The 20386-nt window shown below is 43.1% G+C and overlaps 2 protein-coding genes across 5 annotated transcripts in view; both read right to left on the bottom strand.

Moving 5' to 3' along the window:
• LOC123481318 (tripartite motif-containing protein 3-like) overlaps nucleotides 1-455 on the bottom strand; it is a 28154-nt gene extending 27699 nt beyond the window's left edge. For all 4 annotated transcript variants that reach the window (XM_045220371.1, XM_045220374.1, XM_045220372.1 and 1 more), the window contains exon 1: nucleotides 284-455. The gene's annotated coding sequence lies outside the window, so the exon portion shown is untranslated. The remainder of the gene's footprint in view (nucleotides 1-283) is intronic.
• A 2214-nt stretch (nucleotides 456-2669) lies between these two features.
• LOC123490339 (inverted formin-2-like) lies at nucleotides 2670-11877 on the bottom strand. The gene is made up of 12 exons (XM_045220375.1): nucleotides 11610-11877; nucleotides 9585-9646; nucleotides 8363-8465; nucleotides 8005-8090; nucleotides 7731-7831; nucleotides 7448-7518; nucleotides 7186-7293; nucleotides 7025-7095; nucleotides 6764-6881; nucleotides 6280-6444; nucleotides 5858-6009; nucleotides 2670-5719 (listed from the first exon to the last, which is right to left on the bottom strand). Exons 1-12 carry the CDS (start codon nucleotides 11865-11867, stop codon nucleotides 4267-4269), a joined length of 2748 nt encoding a protein of 915 aa, XP_045076310.1. The 5' UTR covers nucleotides 11868-11877; the 3' UTR covers nucleotides 2670-4266.
• Between the last annotated feature and the right edge of the window lie 8509 nt (nucleotides 11878-20386).

Below are 20386 nucleotides of genomic sequence, written 5' to 3' on the forward strand. Positions count from 1 at the left end.
TTTCCCCCTCTTATGAATAGAAAAGCTACAGCAGCAGCTCAGAGCCGTAGAAGCCAAGTAGTCAATAATCACTGCTGTACCTGTTCTGAGATTCACTGAACTGAGGCACAGATTCCAGACGAGATACTGTAATCAATTATTCAAACACTTCCTTGCATCCATTTGTTGCGATAAATCCTGGACATAGCACTGCACTGCACTACGGCTGGCTGAGGAGAAAGCACAGAGAATACAGAGACAGACAGACAGAGAGAGAGAGGCTGAATGGGAGGATTGTACTCACATGAATTTCCAGGCAGCCTTAGAGAGAAGTGTCAGCATCCAAGTCCACACAGAGAGCTGTCCATTGTTAGAGTCCTACTGTGTTATAACAGAATCCACAGAGAGGACGGCGATTCAGGAATAAAATCGCAAGGTCTGCAGTGTTTGGGAAGAGAAGGAGAGAGAGAGACCGGGAGGGGAAAATAGAAAGGAAGGGAAGGAGGGGCGCGACCCATACAAAGACTGTTGGAGGATTGGCTAGAGAGCAGTGGGAGGAGTTTGGCTGTCCAATGGGATATACTGTATGTAAATTAGATGTAAATGATGTAGAGCATCCTCAGAATGTGATGGAAGGATAAAGACTGTCTGCTGCAATAGGGTGTGACCTGTTTTAAAGCCCGCCCCCTGCCCATAAAAGGACAAAGGATGCTTTTCACTGCTTCCTCTGGTTCCCCTACTGTCTGAATCAGGGTGCTATTTAAGACATAAGGAACACATAGAGAAGCTGTAGAGAAGACAATGGCCAAGCCCTAATGACTGTATTTACCATGAATAAGTATAGTTTCATGGGTAGCCTAATGGTCTAGACAACTAGGATAAAAAGGGGGGGTGAACCAGGATTCCAAACAAGATTCCAAATAATGGATCTAGGGGTTGGAGAAACCCACAGTAGAAATGGCTTATCTTTATGCACAGTCAGTACAGGATGAGAAGTGGAGGGGGTGATGGAGGGAAGAGGGAGGAGATGGAGCGATGTGAAAACAGTAGAGCAGACCAGCTGGGACTTCTATATCCTAAAGGGTGAAAGACAAGAGGGTGGGGTGGTGCTAGGGGTTTGGGGGGTATGGATGGGGGGTACTTGTGGGGTGCAGTGGAGCATGCAAGGCGATGCTTTCAGAAGTGGTGTCTAAAAATACCCCAATCCACACCCAATAAGGCCATCCCTTGTCCCTTTATGGTGCACTACTTTTGACCGGGCCCATCGGGAAATTAGTGCACTATATAGTGATGCCCTATTTAGGGAAAGAGTGCCATTTGGAACGCAATCCAGGAGCGTCTCTAGTGTTTCAACAACAAAGGCTTTGTGATCCTCACGATTCTTTTGTTCTCTTCCACAGCCATAAAGTACTTCATTAAGGGGTTTAGAAAACTGGTGCATCTAGGTGGAGGAGATAGAAAGAGAGAGAGGGAGTCAAAGGAGAGAGAGAGGAGGGAGATAGGAGGTGATGTGTTTATGCTGACACAGGTGTGGCGGGGGTAAAGAGGGGGAGGAAGGGGTGGAGGAGGGGCGGGGGCGGGCATAGGCGGCCGTCTCAGGGTTGCATTGTAGGAGATGGGGTTGCTATGGAGACTGCATCCAGCCCAGATGGCAGCCAGGCAGACAAGCAGACTCAGCAGCAGCCACAGAAACCAGACTGTACAGTAGATAGCAGAAACCAGACTGTACAGTAGATAGCAGAGACAGACTAGCTGCTCCTCCTCTACACATACATGTACTTAACATCTGTGTCCCAAATGGCACCCTATTTCCTATATAGAGTACTACCTCTGGTTGAAAGTGGTACACTATATAGGAAATAGGATCCCATTTGGGACACAAGCATATAATGTTCAAGCAATAACTGTCCTCAGTCATAATGGTAACTCTTATCCACACATCTGTCTGTTTGTTTGCATGCTTATCAAGCGCTTGATTTAGAGCAGGAGGACAGCATTCAATATATACAGTGGCTTGCGAAAGTATTCACCCCCCTTGGCATTTTTCCTATTTTGTTGCCTTACAACCTGGAATTAAAATGGATTTTTGGGGGGTTTGTATAATTTGATTTACACAACATGCCTACCACTTTGAAGATGCAAAATATTTTTTATTGTGAAACAAACAAGAAATAAGACAAAAAAACAGAAAACTTGAGCGTGCATAACTATTCACCCCCCCAAAGTATATACTTTGTAGAGCCACCTTTTGCAGCAATTACAGCTGCAAGTCTCTTGGGGTATGTCTCTATAAGCTTGGCACATCTAGCCACTGGGATTTTTGCCCATTCTTCAAGGCAAAACTGCTCCAGCTCCTTCAAGTTTTTAATGTAGTGTTTTTTAGTGTCTTTTGGTGTTTTTTCATGAGGATCATCACAAAGGTTTATCCAAATAATACATCACGACTCAAGTCACAAACAGTGCCACACTGATGTCCGTTGCCTGGAGAGCCCAGAAGTTCAATAGGTTTAACCCACATTCACTCCTCTCTCCCAGAGATCTCTGCAACACAACAAATTAATCCATTACCCACCCCCTGGGGTCTGCCTGCCTGGCCTAGCTAGGGGTAGGCTGGGGGAGGCAGGGGGTCCCTACGCCTGGTAGAATGGCAGACTGGGGAGCATGAGTACGTGCTGGAGGAGGCAGGGGGGGGTACATTCTGGGGCTTCATGCTGAGGCAGGGGGTCCTTGGTCCTGGTAGAGCGGCAGGCTAGCTGGGGTAAAGGTGGGTACATCCTTGGGGAGGCAGGTGGAGGCTTGGGTGCCGGGGGCCACATACTGAAGCAGTTTGGGGAGTACTTGTTGGGTCCCTGGCTCTCTCCCTCCATTGTGCTATGCCACCAGGTGCTGGTAGCTTGGGCTGCATCCCAAATGGCACTACTTTTGACAAGGGCCCATAGCCTGGCTCTCTCCAATTCTGAGACTGAGACCTTAATAACTTGGTTTGGGATTAGTGCCGTCCTCCCCTCCATGTAGCTGCCTGCCATTCAGCTGGCTGTGCCTGGCTAAGAGACTGGCTGTCTTTGTAACACTGACCCCAATAAGAGCAATACAATAGTGTTTGGTTGTTTGTATAAGACTACTAAGAGCATACGGGAAATATTCACCATGCTTGTTTTCTTTTCAAAACAGCAAGAGAAGAGGAACACCTTCATAAAAATAAGAAATTACGTGATAAATGTAATACAAAGCACTTCTATTCTTTAACAGTCTGTCCATTAAATTATTTTATCTTAATACTGTGTACTTCTCTTTACAGGCCCTCGTCGCTCTAAATTAATTGAATGTAATTTCTACAGCTCTGTAAATATATCCTCTTGCAATATAATTTAATAGTACTGTATATGGTAAAGATAGTTCCAGTATTTTCCAAGACAAAGATCACATTGGCTCCTCCTACTCAACAGTGGTTTTATTTTGCTATGCATATTCAGTCAGAAGAATACTGATGTAAATATATTACTATTATTAAAGACATTGGTAAACATATTACAGTAAGTGCCATGCTCTTCTCTGGGGGAATATGAGGTGGTAGAATAAATAAACAGTGATTTGTTGGTGGCCTACAGCAGTGGCTCTCAACCCTTTGCGGTTACTGTACCACCAATTTAATTTTACTCTGCCCGGAGTACCCCTGAAGTACCCCCTCATGTGCATTTTACCAGTAGTCCTATGGTCTTTTGAGTTTTCTTAAGTACCCCCTGTGGATAGGCCAAGTACCCCTAGGGGTCCTAGTACCCCTGGTTGGGAACCACTGGCCTACAAGCACACTTCATGTGGCGTTGTTATCTCACTCTGCCACCTAGTGGAATAAAGTTCACACTGCTCTTTTGGACAAATTCTCCCAGTCCCAACAGATCATTATTTTCCACTTCAAATCCACTTCAACAATCCCCTTGAATTAAACCTTTATAAAATCAATGGATGGATGGATATACATATATTTAATAGTCCATAGGGCCAGGTCCATAGAACAATGTAACATCTGTCTGAGTAGTCTGAATCTGTATTAATAGATGAATCAGGAGTCTATAGCACATCTAGGGTCTATATCCTTGTTGTTAGCAAGGCTTGCTCTTCTTTCCCAGGCATTCAAAGAAGGACATGAATCCATAGCAGTCTGGTTTGGGTTTCGGGCTCAGGGCTTGTCCAGGACATACTCCTTTGTCCGATTCTCCTGGTTCAGCTCTATGTGTGTAGGTCTCTCTGCTGACACTCTTGGACACAAGGTCTTGGACACAAGATTCCTCACTTTGGCCTGCTCCTCTCTCCCAGGCGTTTAAAGAAAGACATGAATCCATTGCCCTCTGAAGATTTGGGCTTTGGGCTCTTAGAGGGGTTAGCCATATTGTGTTTGGGGCTCTGAGGAGGGTCAGCCTGTTTGGGTTTCTGGGAGACGAGTGTCTGGAGAGGGGTGGGAGAAAACTCCTTTATCTCCTCATCCTGGTTGTGGTTCAGTTCTAGGTGTAAGGGGGGAGGTTTTGTCTTGACTATAGAGGAGCTCTTATCTTGGTTCAGCTCTCCTAGCTCCATGTGTGTAGGTCTCTCTGCTGCTGACAAGCTGTTGGACACCTTGTCCTGCTGGGCACCAGATGTCTCAGAGTGGTGAGGGATGGTGACTCCCGCCAAGCCTCTGTTTTCAGAGTCCCTGGGAATGTTGAGACTTGCTGTCAAGACTTTGTGTTTTGACATGGGGCTCTTAGACTCCAGGTCTTGGACACAAGACTTCTCAGAGTGGCCAGGGAGGTTGGTGAGGTTGGGTCCTCCAGAGGCTCTGTGTTTCGAGGACATCATACCAGTGTCTACTGACTTCATCCTCCCTGTGACCCCCAGAGTAGGAGTAGGAGTAGTAGGAAAAGTGAACAGATCATCTTCCTCCTCTTCCTCAGTAGGAGGGGCTTTAGGGGGGAGGGTGAGGGTGTGTCTTCGGGAGAGTATTCCCTTGGGGGAGAGGTGAGGGTTGAGGAGGTATCTAGCCAGGCTCTCGCTGCCTCTACATGCATCCCCCAGCAGCCGCTGTCTGTCTTCTTGGAAGGTCCTCTGGTGAGGGGAGGTGGAGGAGGAGGTGATGGTGGTGATGGTGGAGGATGTAGCATTAGTGGTCGTAGCGTTGGGTGATCTTGTGAAGGTGGAGGTGTTAGTATTATTGGTGGCATTAGGAGACTTCTGCTGCTCCGGGACATACTCTCCAGATGAAAGACTACCACGGCTGCTCTGATACCTCAGAACCTTCCTGGACACTTCACGCAACTTCTGGGCTTCTTCCTCATTTCCCTCCTCCTCCTCTTCCTCCTTGTCCTTCATCGTCACTGAGATGGGTCTACCTGTGGAGGGGCAGGAGGAGGAGCTGCTGCTACCGGTTCTCCTGGTTGGCTGTGTAGAACCAGAACTAGAACCTCTGTGGTTCTGTTCTGGTTTCTTAGGGTTCTGCTGTGTCTCCTCAGGATGTGGAACCATGTTCTCCTTCCGGTTCCTTTTGCTGTGGGACTGGTCCTTCTGGTCGCTCTGAGAGGTCCCAGTCAGGTCTCTGGCTGAGTTCCACTCATTTTCCTTACACACCTCCGTGGCCTTGACAGAACCTTGGTTTCTCATTTCTGCCGAGGGGATGTTTGCTTGAATGGGGACCTCTGATAGGCTGCTACTGGTGGGGGAGGGCGTGCCCAAGCCTCTTTTCCTTTGGGACACACGACTGGTCAGGAGCCTAAATCAAATCAAATCAAACTTTACTCAAAGTACACATGAATGTCATAACATACTTTTACAGAAAAAAATTAAAACGCAATACAAAAATAAAAACACTAAATAACAGATTATATTTCAAAAGAGAAGTATGACTAACTTCCGTAGTACGGACTCCAGGGCCACACCCTCCATGTCCTTGTCCCGTATGGAGCAGGTGGCAGTGGAACGGCGTTTAGCAGCATTAGCATCACTCAGAAGTCTGTCTCTGGTTCTCCTCTTCACCTCTGCCACCTCACGATCACAGTTCTCCTACACACAGATACATACAATAACACACGTTAGGGAGCCAGAGACAGTGAACACTGGACTCTACCAAGAAAGCAGGGAAGGCTAAAGAGAAAACAGTAACTACAGAGACACTCAATGAAGACAAAAGCCAGCCAAAAGTCCTCACACAGAAAAGAGTGAGATGGAGATCAATGCTCCCAAGCGGGCCAAGATGTCAGTCAGTAAATCAGAGAGCATAAAATAATAGTATGCAAAAGGAGTATATACACTACTTTCTAAACCGTTTTTTACCTGGATGGCCCTCAGGAACTTCGCACAGAAAGAGTTGAAGACGGAGCAGCATTCATCCAGTCTGAACTTGCTGGGGTCTTCACAGAAGTACTCAGCCACTGAGTCACTGACTGAACCCAGCGACAGCAGAGAGAGCTCAGTCTCAGCCAGACGACACTCTGCTTCCTTCAGGGGACCACACACAGAACAGAAATAACTAAGTCTGTGTCCCAAATGGCACCCTATTCCCCAATAGGGTCGCAGACTACATTTCTGAACATACAGGGGACCACACACATCAATAACCTCATCACTGGTCCTAGAGTTGTAGATTCACCACCAGAGGTTATTAAGGCTATAACAAGGGCCCAGAGTTGTTCCTGGTCAGGTTTTGTGGTCAGGCGAAACTTGTGGCCCTGGAAACATTACATAGGTATACAGTATAGGGGAAGGTAGCGATACAAGATCTGAAAGGCATGGAGAATACACAGGCAGGCTACCTCACCTTCAGAAAGTCCTCCATCTGAGCCTGTAGCTCCTCCTGTTTCTGCGCCTCCTCCTTCGCCTCCTTTACTTTCTTCACCTCTCTCTGAAACTCACTCTCTATGTCCTCCTTATGGATCCTACAGGGGGGCAGAACACAAATATCAATCATTCAATACAGAAAAACAGAAAAGCACAATCATTACAATAGAATACCTTATTGTGGGGCAAACAGCAATATTACAGATATTGTTGAAGTGCGTAAGACACTGTGTATCTGTACCTTGCTGCATCGGCGATGTGTGTGAGTTTGTCTGGGAATTTCAGCAGGGCCACATCAACTTTCTGAGCTTGCTATAATCGACATAAACATGAACAACTATTGCATCAGAGAAAAACAAGATTCTAGATAAAGGATAAGCTTTAAATAAGGGTTCTCCTTACCATAACTACATAGTGCATGAGGTTCATGCCTGGTTTGTTGGCCCTTGTGTCCACTAGTTTCAGTAGCGATGCCATCCTGAAGCCGATGGCACTGCCAGCATAGCCACCCTGTGGACAAGAGAGAGACAGTCAGTCAGGCTGACAAATTAACCTATTTTTGTTGGGCTTACTCAAAGCTTCAGATGCTAACAATTTAGTTTACACCATAGATAAAGGTATACAGTATATAATATCATCTATGATATCATTGTTCTCCACTCACAGCGTTCATGTAGTTTCCGGTCTTCAGCACCAGGCGGATCACAGAGTGTAGGTCGTCACTCTCTAACAGCTCTGGAGGGACAGACAGACAGACAGACAGACAGACAGACAGACAGACAGACAGACAGACAGACAGACAGACAGACAGACAGACAGACAGACAGACAGACAGACAGACAGACAGACAGACAGACAGACAGACAGACCGATGAGACAGTTGAGCTTTAGTACAGATACACATTGGCCTTATTAAGATCCAGATCACATGCAGATGCAAACTTTACCTTTTCCAGCTGTGATCATGGTAGCGATGGATTGTTTCATTTCATCCATGAGTGGGAAAAACTCTTCTTTGAGAACTAAACTGTTGAGGCGCTCCTCATAACTAACAGAAAGGGCAAGAATAATTATTCATATTCTATAACACAACTGGCATTCAAGACTTAGAAAACACAAAACTGTACAAAACGGTGAATTAGATGTTTGTAGACGGTTCAAACACACACACACACACACACACACACACACACACACACACACACACACACACACACTCACCTGGGAACCTTGATAAGTAGCAACATAAACAGGTCTGCTTCAGGAAGAGCTGACTGGTCCCCTTTAAACCCAACTAGTTGCTTCACCTGCACACACACAACAGGTAACAATCTTAGTAAGACACAGCATTACGGTAAGGGTTGTAACTTGGGAGAACGCTGTTATAACTGTCTCTCAAGCTAAATATGATCAGTTCACTGTGGTAGTTAGCATCAACAATGGCGGCAAGCTGGCGGCAATCCTCAGCTCACCCAATGGTGGTCGAACTGGAGTTTGCCCTATGCGGAACACGGGTGTCAAAGCGACAGTGGCCTGATCTATGCTTGCCTACTGGGAAAGGCTGTGTGAAGTACTGTACCTCTTCTTTCTCTGGCAGCAGCTTACACAGCTCCTTCAGTTTACCTGTCCCAAATTTCAGGCCGTTTCCTGAACTGATGTCCTTGATCATGTCCCCTACAGGCCTGGGGAGAGACACAGACACTGATCAGTTACTGTATCATAACCAACATAACTTTGGAAACTTCATCGACTGATTCATCCACTAGGTTCTCATAGGGGACTAGTCAAGGAGAAGAGCTGTGATTCATTCATCTCCAACTAAACAAAGTGGTTATTTTTCTGAATTACTCATGCTCTAGGGTTGGGTCTCTAAATGTGTTACTCATTTCCTCTGTGCCATGTTTCTTTAAGCCTGGTAAGCAAGGCTCCTTCTTTCCCCATTGGTTGAACACCCTCTTACTGCATTTTTCCACATAGCCAACCATAGACAAGCCCTTACCTGCTACACATATACACCTACTACAGCTGAACTGGAACAATGTTCTCTTTCCTCAGAAGCACAATAACAAAAACGCTGACACAAAAATACATTTAACAGAAAACAGAAAAGTGCATCCATAAATGGATGTTAAAAATAAATGTAATAACAAAACATTGAGATGATAAGGCTTTTATGTCTTACAGCTGTATGCCTTATTGCTTTTTGATTTTTCTGTCAGCGAGAACAGTACAATCTTCAGGAAATTAGGCACTGTAGCCAATGGCATGTAGTAATATTGTAATATATAACACAGTCATACTGTGGGCCTACAGAGAAAATCGTTTAGCAACACATTAATGCAATTTTTCAATAGTTAATCTGTGGAATGACCTGGTTGCACTGTTCCTGCATTAGTGTTATCATGTGGAGCCGACCTGTTGGGACAAGCTGTTGTACCTCAGACACACAGAGCTGGGAATGTCAAGCAGCCTAGCCTCAGGACTATCTGGCCTTGCTGTCCCAAATTACACCCTATTCCCTATATAATGGACTACTTTTGAGCAGAGCCTTATGGGGTCAAAAGTAGTGCACTATAGGGAATAGGGTATCATTTGAGATGCAACCACTGTGTGTTCTTTAACCTGAAACACGTGGCTCTGACAAACCCTCCACACCTTCAGTTTACGAGCGAGTCCCAAATGGCACCCTTTTCCCTATATAGTGTACTAATTTTGTTCAGACTCTGGTCAAAAGTAGTGCACTATATAGGGAATAGGGTGCCATTTGGAATGTAGACTATCTTTGCCTCTCTCTGACACACCTCTTGAACTGTTTCAGGAAGATCCCAACGTTCATGCTCCTCTTTGAGTTTAGTATGGAGACCTGTTGGTGGTGGGACACATAGGCATGAAGACATCAGTTAGTCAATAAATAATAGAACACACAAACGCACAAACATCAGTTGGTCATAACAGAACACACATACGCACACAGACACACACACATGAAGACATCAGTAGGTCAATAACAGGCGTTGAGTTTATCAGGAGCTTAGCATTTAGCTTAAACACTGCCTTCTTCTTTATAACAAATACATCCTCATTCCCAAACAACTGATTCCGAAGGTTAAGGTTTTACCGGTTTGATTGACTTGTTTTTGAGAGCCCATGATAAGCCATTCCTAAGTATTGCTCCTCTATCCTGAGTTAGAAACAGGGACAGGTAAGAGACTAAAGGCCAGTTTCAATAGCTCCACATTTGACCTTTATTGAACTGCCAAGGTAGTCTAAATGTGACAGCAGGGTGGTTTCACTAGCAAACAACAAGACACAAAAGTAGAGGATCAAAAATAGGTTTGTTAATATGACAATAGCATTGTATACCAGGACAATGATTCACAACAGTTCTGTAAAATCCCGACCGACACCTACAGAAAGGGAAGTACTGTATCTTAACTGAACCCACAGCCCAGTTCATTGTTATAGAGGTAGCAGTGAATACTGGTATACAATACATAAAAGTATCAACTGTATGGCAACAATTTGCAAATATTCGTGGTTAATTTACTCTCCCTGGGTAAACTGATGAAGAATAGTTAGGGTATATTGACTCCACCCACCCTTCAGTTCATACATCAAAGGATTCCAGGATGAAACACCACTGCATAAACATCCAATGTTTGTTAAGCAGAGGAACATTAAGAGGAGCATGTCATAGTTCCAATAAGCCATAAAATATCACACATGAAAAAGGGAAATGGATACATAGTAAAATGATGGTCATTAATTTAGTCGAATTGTGTTGCTTAGTCTAAATTTTTTAGTGTGTGGAACTAGTGCTTTATCTAGAAATCAGATTAGATAACCTCTGCTGGTGAACTCATGTTGCTTGCACAGTGCAAATATTTATAATCAATCTATTTTCTGAGAGTTTAGTCAAATCAAGCACCCTAGCAGTTGGCATTCAAATTATGTTATAGACTTGATAGGTATGTGGACAGAAAGGGAAGACAACCTTCCAGTTACAACATGTTAATGAATCATATAAAAAGAGATTAGGGTAGAATTGTCTCCAAGCTTCGCTCACGCTAATTGGTTTGTTTTGAACACAACATTTTCACTAATACATCGTTGCTTCCTGATGTACTTGAGTTTAATCCAAGTGAGGTGCACCGAGAATCTTGCTAGAGCCACACCAAGAGAGAGGCTGCTTCCCAATTGGCACCATATTCCCTTTATAGTGTACTACCTTTAACCAGGGCCTAGACCAAAAAAAGTACCATCATGGAGACAAACAGGAACCATGGGCTGATGGAATTGATCTATTTCCCAACCTCCATCTAGCTACCTTAACCGTAACCCTAACCCTGGCCCCTATGACTACATGACTGAGCCTGTTACAACAGAAAGGCTGTAGGAAAACAACACATACACCCCAACTCCACAACACACACTCCCTGAGAAAATCAATCAGGGTCTAAAGAACACATGTCAAAATATCCAATATCTTAGGTGGTAAACAGAACAAATATTCCTATTCAATACGCTGTGTCGGTCACTCGTCTACTCCCAGAAAGTATAGCTGCTCCAAACAAACTCTCAGGTGAGAAATCATGAGCAAGAGAAGAATGACAGGATTTTGCCATTGGAGAGGCCTTGGCTGGGACCAGATAGGATATGTATGCTTCGCACACTTATCTGATCAAGGAGCAAAATAGCTGATGTGGTTCCAGCTGATGTGGTACCTCTTGAACTCTCCTACTCAACTCCAACTGACACACTTCTCTCCAGCTGCAAGTATCAAGCTAGAGAAGTGCTTCCTGGTACAGAAGGTTAGGTCAACTCACCACTTCTGTGCCCTGGCTGTTGGTTGGCTTGCCTCTGAGACTCTGTCTGTTCATAGCCTTTTGTCCCTGTCCCTGCTGCTGGCTGTGACTGAACAGCTCCTCAATCCTCTGAGTGTCCAGCTCATACCCTCCCAGGGTCTTCTCTTCCGTCCAGATGTTGTGTTTGCCCACCACCACGTGTTTGGGGATTGCATCCCAGTTGAAGTTACGCATCTTGGAGCCGCTGCACTGGTGGCCTCTGGATAGCCCGAAGCCCATGCCAGGGGGAGGAGGGGGGCCTGGGGGAGGGGGGCCTGGGGGAGGGGGGCCTGGGGGAGGGGGGCCGGGGGGAGGAGGTGGGGGGGCAAGGGGAGGTGGTGGAGGAGGCGGAGGAGGGGGAGGAGGAGGAGGAGGAGGAGGAGGAGGTGGTGGAGCGATTGCCGATTCCATCTTTAGTTTAAAGGAATTAGATGGACCAAGGATCAGGAACAGATCATGGTCTCATTATGGCTTCATAATCACCTCCATTTCGTACACATAAGGCGTGTTCTTCGATTAGTGTTGAATATCAGTTATTGAAGAGGGTGATATAATCCTTCTCCTTGATTGATTCCTCCTGTAAAGAAACAATGGTACCGGTAGACTTTTAACACAGAATGGTAGGCATGCAACATAAATGACTTCCCTATACTGTATTGCCCAGAACAGAACAAGCCTCGTGACAATTGTGGCTAAAGTGCTCAAATGAGACACCATATCAAATGCTACATTCAAAAGACATTGAAAGCAGCCTAATGATAAAATACGTGTATGAATTTACAAATCAAAAGAATACATCCACCAGAAAAACTGAATACAGTAGGCTACCTATTTTTATCAGGTTTTCTCTTTATGCTACTAATGTGTTATAAGTAAGGGAAGAGGACTCTGTAGCCTACCTTATCTGCTCGATATGCAACGTTCCACCAAGAGTAAAAACAATTTCGAAACACCAAAAACTACCATGAGTTAGTCCGCTGTCTTCCTCTTCAAACTTCAACATCAGAGGTGTGAATTGAGTTTGCTACTACCACTGGTCCGCTCTTGGCGCTGTAACGTTTACACTAGATAACACAGCCACAAAGTCAGGTTCAACAGCCACATAGTCAAAATTGACAACAAAAAATTGTGTTAATTTAAGGTTAGGGTTAGGCATAATGGTAGCAGTGGGGTTAAGGTTAGGGATAAGGTTAGGTTTAAAATCAGATTTTAAGAAGATCAATTGTAGAAATGGGCGGGGTTTTCCATAATTATGACTTTGTGACTGTGTTAACTAGTGACGACCGCAGTGTCAGAGGAGAAGGAAAAGCATGTCGCAACTTTACCTGCCTCCGGTCTGAGTCCAACGATGTATATAAGCCCTGGATTGCAATTGAGAGGCTTTGAAGCATCCAGTCGGCCATATTGCCACTCCCCTGTAGATCAGTCCTCCATAGGAACGAATTAAATTCTATAGTATTTCAATTACAATTTTCAAGGACAGAATGACATGTATTTAGAATGTTGTTGTTCTAGTGGGGACAGTGACATTAGTCATCTAAAAAAAATGTACTTTAAGGAAACATTTTATATATCTATATAAAGTACCAGTCAAAAGTTTGGACACACCAACTCATTCAAGGGTTTTTCTTTATTTTTACAATTTTTTACATTGTAGAATAATAGTGAAGACATCAAAACTATGAAATAACACATATGGAATCATGTAGTAACCATAAAAGTGTTAAACAAATCAAAATATATTTTATATTTGAGATTCTTCAAATAGCCACCCTTTGCCTTGATGACAGCTTTGCACACTCTTGGCATTCTCTCAACCAGCTTCACCTGGAATGCTTTTTCCAACAGTCTTGAAGGAGTTCCCACATATGCTGAGCACTTGTTGGCTGCTTTTCCTTCACTCTGCCGTCCGACTCATCCCAAACCATCTCAACTGGGTTGAGGTCGGGGGATTGTGGAGGCCAGGTCATCTGATGCAGCACTCCATCACTCTCCTTCTTGGTAAAATAGCCGTTACACAGCCTGGAGGTGTGTTGGGTCATTGTCCTGTTGAAAAACAAATGACAGTCCCACTAAGCCCAAACCAGATGGGATGGCGTATCACTGCAGAATGCTGTGGTAGCCATTCTGGTTAAGTATGCCTTGAATTCTAAATAAATCACAGACAGCATCACCAGCAAAGCACCCCCAAACCATAGCACCTCCTCCTCCATGCTTTACGGTGGGAAATACACATGCGGAGATCATCCGTTCACCCACACCACAAAATCTCAAATTTGGACTCCAGATCAAAGGACACATTTCCACCTGGTCTAATGTCCATTGCTCATGTTTCTTGTCCCAAGCTGGTCTCTTCTTATTATTGGTGTCCTTTAGTAGTGGTTTCTTTGCAGCGATTCGACCATGAAGGCCTGATTCACACAGTCCCCTCTGAACAGTTGATGTTGAGATGTGTCTGTTACTTGAACTCTGTGAAGCATTTATTTGGGCTGCAATTTCTGAGGCTGGTAACTTGAATGAACGTATCCTCTGCAGCAGAGGTAACTCTGGGTGTTCCATTCCTGTGGCGGTCCTCATGAGAGCCAGTTTCATCATAGCGCTTGATGGTTTTTGCGACTGCACTTGAAGGAACTTTCAAAGACATTTTCCGTATTGACTGACCTTCATGTCTTAAAGTAATGGACTGTCATTTCTCTTTGCTTATTTGAGCTGTTCTTGACATAATATGGACTTGGTCTTTTACCAAATAGTGCTATCTTCTGTATACCCCCCTACAACTGATTGGCACAACACAACTGATTGGCTCAAACGCATTAAGAAGGAAAGAAATTCCACAAATAAACTTTTAAGAAGGCACACCTGTTAATTTAAATGCATTCCAGGTGATTACCTCATGAAGCTGGTTGATAGAATGCCAAGAGTGTGCTAAGCTGTCATCAAGGCAAAGGGTGACTATTTGAAGAATCTCAAATATAAAATATATTTTGATTTGTTTAACACTTCTTTGGTTACTACATGATTCCATATGTGTTATTTCATAGTTTTGATGTCTTCACTATTATTCTACAATGTAGAAAATAGTACAAATAAAGAAAAACCCTTGAATGAGTAGGTGTGTCCAAACTTTTGACTGGTAGTGTATATATATATTTTTATGTTTAGCTCAGATAATATAATTTAAAAGTATGCATTAAGGTGTCTGTAATATAATACATGTGGCAAAACGAATGTAGATATTAATAAATGCATTTCTATACCTTCCAAAATATTGGAGTGCCAAGATGGAGGTACGGTGGTTTCAACACAGTGCCCCCTATCAGTCTTCTAGTGTATATATACATTATTGACTGAGCTAGACACCCCTTAACTGCCATATTCCATTCTGATGGCAGTACTGTAAAATCTGTGCTGTGTCTGGCCTCCCAAATGTGTCAGTTTACAGTAGGCCTAGTGTTCTTACTGAATTATTACAAAGTTTTACTTGATATAATCCAGTAAAATGTAAACAGTGTGAAACTGGTCATATGCGATGTACAAGTAGGCAGTGGTGGAAAAAGTATCCAATTGTCATACTTGAGTAAAAGTAATGATACCTTAATAGAAAATGACTCAAGTGAAAATGAAAGTCACCCAGTAAAATACTACTTGAGTAAAAGTCTAAAAGTATTTGGTTTTAAATATAGTTAAGTATCAAAAGTAAATGTAGATGCTAAAATATACTTAAGTATCAAATGTAAAAGTATGAATCATTTAAAATTCCTTATATTAAGCAAACCAGATGGCATAATATACAGTACCAGTCAAAAGTTTGGACACACCTACTCACTCAAGGGTTTTTCTTCATTTTTACTATTTTCTACATTGTAGAATAATCGTGAAGACATCAAAACTATGATATAACACATATGGAATCGTGTAGTAACCAAAAAAGTGTTAAACAAATCAAAATATATTTTATATTTGAGATTCTTCAAATAGCCACCCTTTGCCTTGACGACAGCTTTGCACACTCTTGGCATTCTCTCAACCAGCTTCACCTGGAATGCTTTTTCCAACAGTCTTGAAGGAGTTCCCATATATGCTGAGCACTTGTTGGCTGCTTGTCCTTCACTCTGCCGTCCGACTCATCCCAAACCATCTCAATTGGGTTGAGGTCGGGGGATTGTGGAGGCCAGGTCATCTGACGCAGCACTCCATCACTCTCCTTCTTGGTAAAATAGCCGTTACACAGCCTGGAGGTATGGTGGGTCATTGTCCTATTGAAAAACAAATGACAGTCCCACTAAGCCCAAACCAGATGGGATGGCGTATTGCTGCAGAATGCTGTGGTAGCCATGCTGGTTAAGTGTGCCTTGAATTCTAAATAAATCACAGACAGTGTCACCAGCAAAGCACCCCCACACCATAACACCTCCTCCTCCATGCTTTACGGTGGGAAATACACATGCAGAGATCATCCGTTCACCCACACCGCGTCTCACAAAGACACAGCGGTTGGAACCAAAAATCTCAAATTTGGACTCCAGACCAAAGGACAAATTTCCACCACGTCTAATGTCCATTGCTCGTGTTTCTTGTCTCAAGCAGGTCTCTTCTTATTATTGGTGTCTTCTTTAGTAGTGGTTTCTTTGCAGCGATTCGACCATGAAGGCCTGATTCACACAGTCCCCTCTGAACAGTTGATGTTGAGATGTGTCTGTGACTTGAACTCTGTAAAGCATTTATTTGGGCTGCAATTTCTGAGGCTGGTAACTTGAATGAACTTATCCTCTGCAGCAGAGGTAACTCTGTGTCTTCCATTCCTGTGGCGGTCCTCATGAGAGCCAGTTTCATCATAGCGCTTGATGGTTGTTGCAACTGCACTTGAAGGAACTTTCAAAGTTCTAGACATTTTCCGTATTGACTGACCTTCATGTCTTAAAGTAATGGACTGTCATTTCTCTTTGCTTATTTGAGCTGTTCTTGACATAATATGGACTTGGTCTTTTACCAAATAGTGCTATCTTCTGTATACCCCCCTACAACTGATTGGCACAACACAACTGATTGGCTCAAACGCATTAAGAAGGAAAGAAATTCCACAAATAAACTTTTAAGAAGGCACACCCGTTAATTGAAATGCATTCCAGGTGATTACCTCATGAAGCTGGTTGAGATAATGCCAAGAGTGTGCAAAGCTGTCATCAAGGCAAGGGGTGGCTATTTGAATAATCTCAAATATAAAATATATTTTGATTTGTTTAACACTTTTTTGGTTACTACATGATTCCATATGTGTTATTTCATAGTTTTGATGTCTTCACTATTATTCTACAATGTAAAAAATAGTAAAAATATAGAAAAACCCTTGAATGAGTAGGTGTGTCCAAACTTTTGACTGGTAGTGTATATATATTTATTTAACAAATAGCCAGGGTCACACTCCAACACTCAGACATAATTTACAAACAAAGCATTTGTGTTTAGTGAGCCTGCCAGATCAGAGGCATTAGGGATGACCAGGGATGTTCTCTTGATGTGTGTGAATTGGACCATTTTCTGTCCTGCTTAGCATTCAAAATGTAACAAGTACTTTTGGGTTTCAGGGAAAATATATGCAGTAAAAAGTACATAATTTTCTTTAGGAATGTAGTGAAGTAAAAGTAAAAATTGTCAAAAATATAAATAGCAAAGTCAAGTACAGATACCCAAAAAAACGACTTAAGTAGTACTTTAAAGTATTTTTACTTAAGTACTTTACACCACTGCAAGTAGGCTATAATGGAGTTGAGTGAAGACCAGTGTGGGCAGACTGCACCTCCGACTACATCGAGTCACTGTTGTTAATGCTTTCCTTGTACCTATGTTTGTCCTGTGTAAATATACTTTTTTCTTTGGGTTCTGAAAACCGTAGTTTTTGATAAATGTATAATTTCATGTGACGTCTGTCAAACTAGTAATGTGTCTCGTAATCCACTGTTTTCCAATGGAGTAGGAAGTTCAAATAAAATAAAATTGTATTTGTCACATGCGCCGAGTACAACGGCGAAGACATTGAAATGGTCGCTTTCGAGCACTTCCCAACAATGCAGAGTTAAAAATATAATATAAATAGTAACACAAGAGGAATAAAATACACAATAATTAAGCTACTGAGTGTACAAAACATTAGGAACACCTGCTCTTTCCATGACATAAACTGACGAGGTGAATCCAGGTGAAAGCTATGATCCCTTATTGATGCCACCTGTTAAATCCACTTCAATCAGTGTAGATGAAGGGGAGGAGACAGGTTAAAGAAGGATTTTTAAGCCTTGAGATAAATGAGACATGGATTGTGTATGTGTGCCATTCAAAGGATGATGCAGCCCCGTCGATGTGGATGGGGGCGTGCTCTCCCCTCTTTCTACCATAGTCCACAATCAGCTCCTTGGTCTTACTGACGTTGAGGGAGAGGTTTCTGTCCTGGCACCACACTGCCAAGTCTCGGACCTTCTCCCTGTAGGCTGTCTCATCACCGTTGTTCAGCAAACTTGACGATGGTGTTAGAGAGTCGTGTGTGTCCACGCAGTCGTGGGTGAACAGGGAGTAGAGGGGACTAAGCACGGACCCCTGAGGGGCCCCTGTGTTAAGGGTCAGCATGGCGGAGGTGTTGTTGCCTACCCTCACCACCTAGGGCCGGCCCGTCAGGAAGTCCAGGATCCAGTTTCAGAGGGAGGTGTTCAGTCCCAGGGTCCCGAGCTTGGAGGGGACTATGGTGTTGAACACTGAGCTGTAGTCTATGAACAGCATTCTCACATAGTTATTTCCCATCTTGTCCAGGTGGGAGTTACGATTTAAAGCATGTACTACCACTTGATACTTTTATAAATATCCATTCTTTAACGCTTACTGTGTACCTGTGCTTGTCCTGGTTGTTATAGAGTTGTCAGTTGGATTTGGAATCAATCGTTTTTTTATCAAAAATGTCATTCTATGCGTCCTCTGCCGAAACAAATAAATATGGTGTGCAATGACAGGCTGCTCCTTCTCCGTTAACAAATAATGACTCCCTTGGCAGAGGTTGCATAAAATGCTACATTTATCAAAAACTACAGATTTCAGCACCCTTATAAAAGCTCGCATTTAGACAGGACAAACATAGATACAAGGAAAGCATTAAAGAATGGACATTTTTACAAGTATCGATTGACAGCGACTCGATGAAGTCGGAGGTGCAGTCATCCCACACTCATCGCCACTCAACTCCATTGAAACTCAGCTAATGCGATCTCCATACCTGGCCTAGAGTGTGTCATTGCCTGGAGCTGTGAAACTGGTAATGCAAATAGAAACATTTGTTTTTGTCCATAAAATCTACCCGAGCTGCTCAACCGGTCTTCACCGTATCCACCTAAGCATCATAGTGTTGCATTTTTTTACTACCTCCAAAGTTTCAAACCCTAGCAAAGCTTTGTATTCCTGCTAACAGACCCCAAACCACCACCACAAATTCCCATACAGTCATTCAACCTTCGATGTTGGATCCACCACTGCTCTTGAACCGTTTATGCTACAAACACCAAACCAACATTGATGTGCAGTCTGACTCAACTTAGATTGCTTCAACACAGCTTCTTGCTACCATTCATAGGCTATTTTATCAATGGTGGAACAACTGCCACAGAACTTTCAGAATGTTCAAAATAAATATTGAGAGCTTAAAAACACATTTTATGGCTTATGCAAAAAAATATTTTTTATGGCTTATGCTACATTACTCTATCGTCGCTGTCTAATGAAAATCTCAATTTTTGCAGATGAATTTTTTTGGTTTAAATTCTTGTTTGTTAGAACTTTGTTTTTATATGACATTTTCTGTATCATTAACTAAACACATTCAGCAGTTCAGGGCCTGACCACCACCTTTTGGGATATTACATTTCAGGTGCCCTAGACTTTTTAGATGAAACATTTAAACATCAGGACAGTGGAATTCATCACATCACTGATCACGGTGTTGACATGTATGACATGATTAAATAGCAATATTCTGTGATTAAACATGGCACACATCCCAAATTCCTGTAGGGAATAGGGCGCCATTCGGGATGAACGATTGAGTCCCTGTACCGTTTGCTAATCAGACCCCTCTATCCACTGTCAAACGGATAATACGTCCGAGAGTTAAATAACAAGATACAGCACGGTTCAAGCAGACAAAGAATGTCACATACTCCAAACTTCTGTTCTCTAAAGAAAACATTCCTGATCACATTGAGCATGAATATAATGAACAACTACGTATTTTTTGAGAAATGGACCATTATATATGTAGGATGGTGTGATCCTAGCTACTAAAAGTAATTTACATTTTGAATCTTGATTTTTCGTAAGAAAAATGGTCCGTTTTAATCAGACACAGATTTTTTTTGTTTTTATGTGTCAAATATTGCCTACTGTCCTCATCTACCTGGTGGAATAGATAGTGGATTTGTCCACAGACTGATGAAAGACATCCTATAACTTCACAAGCTGTTTAATAGACCAGACAATCAGCTCTCACTCTGACTTCACCAGATACAAATCAGCTGGATCTTAACCCTGGTAGCAGGGTTGCATCACAAACTGCCTATTCCCTATATAGTGCACTAGCAGGGTTGCGTCACAAACTGCCTATTCCCTATATAGTGCACTAGTCTAACAGTGTGCTACATAGGTAATACGGTGCCATTTGGGACACAGTGAAGGACAGTTGCCTGATTAACAGTCAAGATGTCAATCACAGATGGAAGTACCAG

The sequence above is a fragment of the Coregonus clupeaformis genome, chromosome 6 (assembly GCF_020615455.1).
Source record: "Coregonus clupeaformis isolate EN_2021a chromosome 6, ASM2061545v1, whole genome shotgun sequence".
Classification (NCBI taxonomy): Eukaryota; Metazoa; Chordata; class Actinopteri; order Salmoniformes; family Salmonidae; genus Coregonus; species Coregonus clupeaformis.

What these genes read in the sequence shown, in the direction of transcription:
- LOC123490339 (XM_045220375.1), bottom strand. Translation starts at nt 11,867, where the DNA reads ATGGGCTTCGGGCTATCCAGAGGCCACCAGTGCAGCGGCTCCAAGATG. An exon ending in AGATGGAGGACTTTCTGAAG is followed by an intron (nt 6,445 to 6,763) that starts GTGAGGTAGCCT and finishes GGTCCCCTGAAG; the next exon opens with GAAGCAGAGTGTCGTCTGGC. An exon ending in CTGGAGTCCGTACTACGGAA is followed by an intron (nt 5,720 to 5,857) that starts GTTAGTCATACT and finishes GATTTGATTTAG; the next exon opens with GCTCCTGACCAGTCGTGTGT.